Source organism: Balaenoptera ricei, chromosome 6 (genome assembly GCF_028023285.1).
Source record: "Balaenoptera ricei isolate mBalRic1 chromosome 6, mBalRic1.hap2, whole genome shotgun sequence".
Lineage (NCBI taxonomy): Eukaryota > Metazoa > Chordata > Mammalia > Artiodactyla > Balaenopteridae > Balaenoptera > Balaenoptera ricei.
This window is the reverse complement of record NC_082644.1, coordinates 27,996,309-28,006,149: the sequence shown is the minus strand read 5'-3', so window position 1 is coordinate 28,006,149 and position 9,841 is coordinate 27,996,309. Positions and strand designations below refer to the sequence as shown.

The following is a 9,841-nucleotide window of genomic DNA, read 5'->3' as shown; positions in this document are numbered from 1 at the left end:
ACTCTTCCACTCTGTTATGGAGGGCATACGTTTCCACTTTGGACAAGAATTTGCCAGTATCTAACTAAGGGGAGAATGCGCCCACCTTTGGACCCGTCAGTTCCACTCCCCTTCACTCAAGGCATATACGTTAGGGAAGCACTCAGTGAGCACAAGGAAATAGGTACAAAAACGCTTATAGCAGTGTTGTTTATGATAATGGAAACGACCTAAATGTCCATCAACAGGAACATGGGTAAATAGATTACGGTGTGGTCATACAAGGAAATACTGTATAGCAATAAAATGGATAACTAGAGCTAGACCTAGCAAAACAAATAACTCCCAAACATGTTGACTGCAAAAAAGCAGAAACCAAACAATACGTACCAACAAACAAAGAAAAAACCAACACATACTATATAATGCTTTTATGAGATTTAACCACTACAAAACAATGCTTAGAGATATGTACACATATAGCAAATATATAAAAGATGTATTGTACATGGGAATAAAACACCAGATTCCAGACACTGGTTACCTTGGGGGAGGAAAGGGAAATGAATAGAGAAGCACGCAGGGCTCTTCAGCTGTACTGGTAAAGTTTTCTATCTTAAACAGGATCATAGGTATATAAGTGTGATTATGTTAATTTTTTTGCTTTTGGTATGTTTTGATAAATTCATAATGTATTTTAATTTTAAGAATTGTTTAAGGCCTCACAACTAGGAAATAGAAGTTTAGATCCCACACTTTTTTGCTTCCCAGTACATCATACTGCCCATCAGAGGAAGGAGTGAATATTTAAAAAAAAAAAAAAAAAAAAGCTACTAATTCCATCTAGTCTTTGGACAGACGTTGAGAATGCAATTGTTTAGTGACAAAGGGACCCTTACTTTGTATACCAGAGGCAATCCTGAAAAACAAGGTATTAAATATTAATAGCTTGAAATCATGTTTTTCCATTGCCTTATGTCATTTATTTAGAACTATGTTTCTACAAACATTTTCATGACAAAGCCTAAGGAAAGCAACAAAGGGATCCCCACATTCATTTCAAATGATTTTGTTAATGTAGAGTCCTAAGGCTATTTCATTCTCCCAAAGAGATCCATCAAATACCAGATAATGGGTCAGTATTCTTCATTTAAAGCCCCTTTACACTAAAATACTCCACAAAATTTATCCTTATTTTGTTGAAAGTTCTCACTTAGTTCATCAGTATCAATTCAGGAACTTAGCAGGAACTCCTCCATGTCCTCTGATAATTATCCATTGAATGCCCATCAGTTGGTGCTCTGGTAGATGCTGGGGAAATAACAGTGGACCAGACAGCCCTGCCCTGAACGAGCTTTCAGTTTCCTGGGGGAGGCCAACAAGTAAAGCAGGTAGATATAGTACAGTTGGATGTGGTGCTGTGATGGGGTATGTGGTGGCCTTGATATGGAGGAACAGAAAGTGGGACTTAACCCTATGGTGTTGGGTCTGGGAAAGCCTCTGAGTGAGGGTGATATTTAAGCTGAATTCTAAAGGATGAGTGAAAATTGGCTTCTAGATAAAAAAGTAATTTCATTCTTTCTTTTCAGAGGATTCAGTCATCTTATTGTCGAATTTTTTCATCAACCAAAGTGGAGGAGAAAAGTCATATTTTAAGGTATCTCTTACCTGAGAAAAAAGACCTGTGATTCTTCCGTAGATGTATTTCATCATCCTTTTTACTGTGTGTTCAAAACGAATCACAACTGAGTAAACTAGATTCCTACCATCCTTTGTCAAAAGTGTGACTACACCCCAGATCTAAGTGAGTAAGTCGGGGCAGATGTGTCTGCAGTGAGAACATAAGTGCCCTGATTTTACTGCATGTTTTAAAAATCCCTCTTGGCCTAGTTACCCAGGAGAAGGAATATAAACTCAGCTTCTCTGCACACCCAGAAGGTTCAGAGCACAGACCAGGAAGCACAGGGGCCAGAAGGTATCACTGTAGCATCTTTCAGCCACGTTGACTCTATTTAATTCCCTCAAATCCTGCATTCATCAGTGTAATTGGATAATTTGCCTTGGAGTTATTCTAAGGTTGAGTATCCAGTTTGATTACATGGGGTTTGCGGAGGGACCTGATTTCCAGGAGTTGCGGAAGCAGATGTCTCTCAGGAAATTGTGAATCAAAACCAACCTCCCCGGGCTTCCCTGGTGGCGCAGTGGTTGAGAATCTGCCTGCCAGTGCAGGGGACACGGGTTCGAGCCCTGGTCTGGGAGGATCCCACATGCCGCGGAGCAACTAGGCCCGTGAGCCACAATTGCTGAGCCTGCGCGTCTGGAGCCTGTGCTCCGCAACAAGAGAGGCTGCGATAGTGAGAGGCCCGTGCACCGCGATGAAGAGTGGCCCCCACTCTCCGCAACTGGAGAAAGCCCTCGCACAGAAACGAAGACCCAACACCGCCATAAATAAATAAATAAATTTATTAAAAAAAAAAAAAACCAACCTCCCAGACTCCCAATCCCACTAGTTAAAAGAAGACACACATAACTCAGATAACAGGAATAACAGGATATAAAATGAAGATCTAAATGTTTATTAATTACAATAAAGATCTAAATGTTTACGAATTACAATAGAATGTAAAATCACAGAGTTAGCTATTTTTAAACAAATGTAGCCATTAAAAAACTTTAAACAAGAAAGTGATTTTTAAAAATTCAAAGTGAGAAATCTGGTGCAAGCAAAGATGACATTTTAAAGTATCATCAGTGAATTTTCACACAGACTTTCTATCACAATAATATTCATTTATATCTTCAATCTTACACAGCAACAAAGTCACAGTAAGAAAGACGGCAATTGCCTCTGAAAGGAAATCAAAGAAGCCTAGAGCGATTATTTTTTCAAAAGGATCTTGGGGAGTTGAAATAAGGCCTGCTTCTCCACGGGCTGACAACGTTTAACTGGGATGGGAACGGCAGCATCCTTTTCTCTGATTTTACCTTTGAACAGAATAAAAGGAACGCAGTGTAACATTCTCCCTCACAAAGAGATGCAGAACCCAAGCCTGACCCCCAAGAAATCCTGTAATCAAAGTAAACATTAATCCCGCTCCTACAAATGCTGGTAATAGCATGTTACAGCATTCAATAAAATTTCTTCCTCTTGCTAATCTTCCTCTGGATTTTTAACACAACCTTCCTGGATTGGAAAAATAGTTCCAATAGTCAGGAAATGACAACAAAGCTGGAACTGCTGGCTCTACAGCATTATTAAAAACTTAACAGCGTTCAATACTGAAAGAGAACACAGCTGGGAGTACACAGGGCCCCATTATACAAGCCTCAGGGTTTATGCAAGGAAGCACAGGTTATTATCACAATGTAAAAACCTGCAATGCCTAACTGGGTTTGCATAAAACGAGGCCTTTGACAGTGTCCCTAATTAGCACAAACGTCTCTCCCTGTCCGTCTTGTCAACCTCCTCTGTAATCTTTTGCTGACTGCTACGTGCTGAAACATGTGAAAATGTATCACACATTAAAAAGAAAAAACAAAGCCATAGAGGCTAGTGAAATTGCAAAACTGGCAAAACATGTAGATTTCATGAAGTCAGTGGAAATGATGTTAGAGAAATGTTGAAATCACAGGAAAGCCATGGTGAAATAGGTACCTGGCAGAGCAGGACCAGAAAACAACTGGAAAAAAACCCCCAAAAAACCCAGAAAAAGAAAAAGAAAATTGACAAGGATGATGACAATATGTGTTTCAAAAAGAAAGATTTGAATGTCAAGAGACTAAGAGAAAACTGATGAAGCACTCAAATGTTTTTTAAATGACCATATCTATATTATTCTACAACTATGTGAAATAAGCTATCAAATAATTTTCCTGAAAAATTATACCCAAAGCAACATGATTCATTTTTCATTCCATTCTAAGTTCTAGAATATGGTTGCCTTTACAATACATAGATTCATTTCTTCCAGATAAAGTCCTAATCGGTTTATAAATTTTGACTATAAACTTGCACTCTCAGTTTTAAGTAGTGCCAGCCTTCCTCAATAACAGCCTCCCTCTGTGTTACCAGCCTCTTGCTCATACTTGATTCTCTAGGCCTCTGTGCAATGTTTCCTAACGCCTCAGAGAATAAACCTCCAGCTAGCCCAAGGCCTTCTTCAACCTGGAAGGCTCATCCAAGTGTTCTGCGTCAAGAGGTCTTTTATCAGCCTGCCCTTTGGCTGAACTGTCCTTGAGTCTTAGGTCACTTTGAAGTCTTTGACCTTGACCACGGACTCTTTAAACACTAAGGAAGAAAGAGATATGCTAATTCCATATGCTGTCAGGGAGGAAAACTTTCTCTGCCCACTATCCCTTACTGACAGCACCTGGTTCAGGAGTGGGCCTGTTTCCTGGTCCCATGTGTGGAGTCTTCTTTTGTCCCTCTGGATTTCAGTGTGATGACTTCTCCCTTATAGGGTTCACGCTCCACGGGGGTAGGCGTGCAAGTCTGAAACAGAACATTTCATTTTTCTCTTGTGGCTTATTGACTTCTTGAATTCAAAGCTAAGTTCTGCTCCCTAAGTGAATTGGGAGACCAAAAATGAGCCTTGTGAATTTATCATGTGCCTCCCATGCCCTGCCCTTTCACAGAAATTCCCGGCGACCTCGGGTACCAGCATTGCCCCACTCTTTCACTGGGGTTGATCTGCATCAGACAAAGGCCCAGGGAACACTTCCTAACAATCATTCCTTCCAGTGCAACTTTCACTGGGGCCTCTGCCATATCCTCACACATTCTGTTCTATAACCACCTTACAGGCTTTTCCAACATTCTACCTTTTCTTGTAGTTTCAATTCTAGGTGTCTATATTCCCAGAGTGCTTTGTTGTACGTCTCCTAAGACTTTCAGCTTTTTGTTTCAGATTCTAGCAATCTGTGTGTGTGTTTCCTCATTTTCCTGATAGTCCCCGCTTGTAACAAGCCTTCTACAGAATCTCCCATCTGGAACTATACCTCTTTGGTGGCCAACTGTGTAGCAGAACCCTGGATTCAGCTAGAGTTAATTCAGTGCTTGAGCAGACTTTTGAAATCAGGACTTTCTAAACAAAGGGATTCATAAGAAGTAAGTAAATCCTACTGTTCGTCAATGTGGACACAAATTCACTGGCAAGTCAAGTAATTGTAAACCACAGTGGTTAAGGGCATGGGCTCTGGAACCAGCTTGCCTGTGCATGTTACTTAAAACTGTGCTTCAGCTATAAACTGGGGATCGTAATAGCTCCTAATTTATAGGGGGGTTGTGAGGATTAAATATATGTAAAGCATTTAGAATAATGCCTAGCATATAAAAGCTCTTAAAAAATAAATATGTGTGTGTGTACGTTTGTGTACATCTGTCTTATTTTGACCACCAAAACTAATATATTGTAGTGATCAACCGTGTGGGCTTTGGAGAAAGGTAGGTCTAAGTTTGAATTCTAGCTTTGCCATTTACTGGCTGTAGGAAACTGGCAAGTTAATAAGCTCCTCTGAGCCTACTCACTCATTTATGAAATGCAAGGAATAAAACCTACCTCACAGGCACATGAGATTTCCCAGATACAAAGCATTTCCTTCATTCATTCAGTAGATATTTACTGAGCACACACAAGCCCCAGGTATTTTGCCAGGCACAGAGGATAAAGCAGAGAACAAGACAGAGACCGTGTCCCTACAGTGGAATTTGAAGCACACTGATCACTTAGTGACTAGGAAGACCCCTGCCCTCTGTGCACAAGTCCAAGCCTCTGTCCACTTTCTGTGTCTGGTTGGATGCTTTGCTGGACTTGCATCTTGGCTTGCTATCGACTCAGTCCTTTCCTTCGCCCTGGCTCCTGCCATCACCTTGAACATCAACACGGGGTAATGAAGCACCAACTTCCCTTGGCGGCCACCCAGCCCCTGGACATTGTAGTTACCTGGAGCCAATCCACACCTGAAACTTTAAATTAATTTAATACCCCACTCTCTGACCACATCCCCCGTTTCAGGTCTTAGTCTCCATGTTTTTTCTTCTCCTGGTTTATTTTTCAAGCCCAACTATATGTATGTACTTAAACCTAATGTGACCATATAATTTATCATCCAAACTGGGACACTTCTGAGAGTGTAAAGGGTACTAAACGTAATTAACAGGTAAAATTCAGGACCATCCAAGCAAACCAGGATTTGTTTCCACTTTCCTTCAACCCTTCTCTTGCAGACAACGTAAAGAGTCTTGCTTTTCTCTCTTTTCCTGTTGGTATTTGCACTCGGCAAAACCCGTGGCATATTTCAGTTCAAGCATCAGCCTCTTCTGCAGCCCCTGGAGAAAGTGACACCAGTGGGCAGATATTTGTGCCACCTGCCTTTGTGCTGCATGTCCCTCATCAGCACCCCCATCTCCCTGTTCCAACAGTTCCTTCGAAACCTTTCTGTTTGTGGCTTTCATCTGTACTTGTTTGTCTCTCCTGGACTCCTTCCTGGGGACTGATGACCAACACCAGTGATTTAAGCGGGACCGTCAAGCCCGGGCCCCCCCCCCTCATTCAGGGGGTGGGCTTGCTCCACAAGCCGGCAGGTCCCTCGGAGGATCCCTTCCCTGAACCCAGCTGCAGGCTCAGGGGTGACTCAAACCAGGTGAATCGGCATCCTTCCAAGCATCTTTCTGCCAGGGCCATGCCTTCAACCATCATGGCATGCCCACCCTCTTTTTTTTAACCTAAATATCTCCAATGGATCTTCGGTAACTCAGCCCAGGCAATCATTAGCCCAGGGAGCTTTAGACCTCTCTGCCACATCCAGTATCGTGCTTACCATTTTCTGTAATTATCTGTCTATCTCCTCCAGCAGACTCAGGGTTGGTCTATTGCTCTGTTTCTCCAAAACAAGTACTCAGTAAATACTTGATAAATTCCTATTAAGGGTGGAAGGATGTTGGTGGGAAGGAGATCCCTAGTTGAGCTCCTCTCCTCTTTGTGTCAGTTATCCTGGCCAGAGCTGACTCAGTTTCCCTCATCCTCTTTTGTTCTGCTTCAGCACTGATCTGCTCCCCAGGTTGCACCTGCCCTTTGCACTTGTCTAAGAATCCCTTTCCGGCTGCTCAGTCACTGTACTAGCAATGCCACGAGGCCCCTCTTAGCCTGGCTGGTCACTCTGGTCACACTGACCGTCAAATGTCTCTGACCTGACTGGCCAGGTCTCCCGTGCACACAGCCTTCCTCTTCATCTGCTGCTGAGGCTCGGGACGGGCAGGGACCGATTTCCCGCCAGGATGGCTGTGGGCTGTTAACCACTCCTGCCCACACCGCCACCTCAGACACAGACTGACCCTCTCTGGGGAGGCTTTTGCTGCCCCACACTTCACAGTCTTCCCCTTTATAGACAAGTTGACAGGAATCAAAGACAATTTAAGTTCTGGTCTCAAGCCTTGCAGTACTTTCAACCTTCTAATCTTTTCTTATCCTTAGATGTGGTTACATAAGCTCTTTAATGCTAGACCCAGGTCTTGTCCATCTTTGTACTGTCTATTGCCCCTGGCACTGTACTCTATATACATTTGAGAACCTCAGTAGATGTTCACGGTGACGAAATAGAAAGGTGATGGCACTCGTTCTGCAGAATGTTAAGCCTTCCCTGCATTATTCCAGAGTTCGGCTGCACATGTTTTCTAAGCAGACTTACCCTGCAGCTCTCAGGAAAAGTAGTCACGTGGCTTCTCTCTAGCGGCAAATGGCAAACTCCATCTCCAGTGTGACGTGCCCAGCCCTGACACGGGCATCAGCATCTGGTGCAACCAGTGTATAATGCTCAGAGCTTATCCTAGTGGTTGGGTCCAAAGTGGGCTTCTTTCCCAGGTATCCAGGATGAGTACAGTGATGACAGGGACACCATCCTGAGTTTCCCAACTAAATGCATACCTATTTCTTTTTTTTTTTACTTATTTATTTTTGGCTACGTTGGGTCTTCGTTGCTGTATGCTGGCTTTCTCTAGTTGCGGCGAGCGGGGGCTGCTCTTCGTTTTGGTGCGCGGGCTTCTCATTGCAGTGGCTTCTCTTGTTGAGGAACACGGGCTCTAGGCACGCGGGCTTTATAGTTGTGGCATGCAGGCTCAGTAGTTGTGGCTCGTGGGCTCTAGAGCACAGGCTCAGCAGTTGTGGTGCACGGGCTTAGTTGCTCCACGGCATGTGGGATCTTCCCAGACCAGGGCTCGAACCCGTGTCCCCTGCATTGGCAGGCGGATTCCTAACCACTGCGCCACCAGGGAAGTCCCTGCATACCTACTTCTTAGAGGACATTAATGCAGCATAAAGCTCACAGAAAGACCAGGATGAAGTATCAGAGGGTTCTGGGTTGAACAAAGTAAGCAGGTCTCTTATCTTCTTCGTGTTCTCCTACTTTTCTTCTGATCTCACTGGTCAGCTTTCTCAGGCTCCTTTGCTGGCTCCTCCCCTCCACCTCTCCTCAGCCTCTGAAGGTTGGCAGCCCCAGAGCTCTTTCTCAAGTCCCCTTTCTTCTCTGTCTACAGTCTCTCTGGTGGCCTCAGACTTGTGTTTTTAAATAAATGTAGATGCCAGGATTCCTAAATTTTATGTCCAGCCCCAATGCCTCCCAATTTCCAGACTCCTTTATCCAAGTGGCTAACTGACCTCTTCACAGGGAGGTGTAATTAGCATCTCAAACAGAACTAGAACTTAAGCACCCACAAACTATAGTTGAAAGAGAAGTAGGATTAAAGCTCTTTGAGCCCAGGGACTGCTGTCTTAGTTACACCTGTATCCCCAGCACCTGGAATATGGAATTGTATCTGGTGCTTAACAAACATTTGTTAAATGAAAGATTTCTTGACTGTAGGACTTTTTAGAACTTTTTAGATGATATTGGGCAATAGAATCTCCTGAGGGTAGCATTATCTAAAATCACTTGAAAGCTTTCTTAAGGAGCACCTAAAAGAGACTAGGATCCTGAGCGCACACCTTTGGAAGACTGATCTGGGTGGGGACATCTTTTTCCCCCAGTACAGGCTGGCCAAAATTAGACGAGCACACCCCGCCAGCAGTTCTTCCCATCTTGGTGGGTTCACAATCAAAGAGAAAGGTTTGAGGGTAAAACACTGTGAGAGGCTATCCTAAGTAAAACAGGAAACATGGATGGCACCTCACCCAGCAGGGTGCTGGTGGTTTACTTAGGTAGATGGGAGCTCCATTTGAGTTCATAGTACTTAATGATGATTGTCACTGTGATGAGTTTATAGACAAAAATGAGAATTGTATCGTGATATGAAGTGCTATGAATAAATATTAATTGCAATCACTATACCCGCATGATTGCAGAAATGTGTTTGGTTAGCTGATCAGGGAAAAGAGGAAGCTTAAAATTGATAGAAAATTTACCTGTATTGTCTGCAGAGAGTAAAATGCTAGGATGCTAGATTTTTCTGAGATTTTTAAGACCATAGACAAGAATCCTGAACCCCAAGAAGTTACTAATACGATGTTGATCATGGAGGCTAAGATACTAAAATAGCGATAAAGACAACAGAACTTCCAAATACCAAACAGCAGACACTGACCTAACACCAAACGGTCCAAATGAGCAGCGACTCCCTGAGAATGAAATCCATGCCTGGCTGGTGAATTTAGAGGTAGGTATTCAGTACCTGGTGAACTTCAAGGTTCTTAGAGGTCCTCACAGGACTGAGCTCTCCAGGGGACTATGAATCACTAGATTCAACAGAGGTGATCTATAACATGAACATTTGCATTTTGATAATGTTTTACTATCCACCAAATGTTTCCATTTAATCCTCAAAATACCCTGTGAGCTATTTCTCAAGAACAATGTGAGCACATAATTGGTC

The 9,841-nt window shown here is 43.1% G+C and overlaps 1 protein-coding gene across 1 annotated transcript in view; it reads right to left on the bottom strand.

Annotated features, from left to right (window-relative positions):
* Positions 1-3,818: 3,818 nt before the first annotated feature.
* LOC132366910 (dihydropyrimidinase-like) overlaps positions 3,819-9,841 on the bottom strand; it is a 79,368-nt gene continuing 73,345 nt past the window's right edge. Inside the window, 1 exon segment of the mRNA XM_059924365.1 lies at positions 3,819-4,471. Within this exon segment, the coding sequence (XP_059780348.1) occupies positions 4,355-4,471 (117 nt within the window). The 3' untranslated portion in view covers positions 3,819-4,354.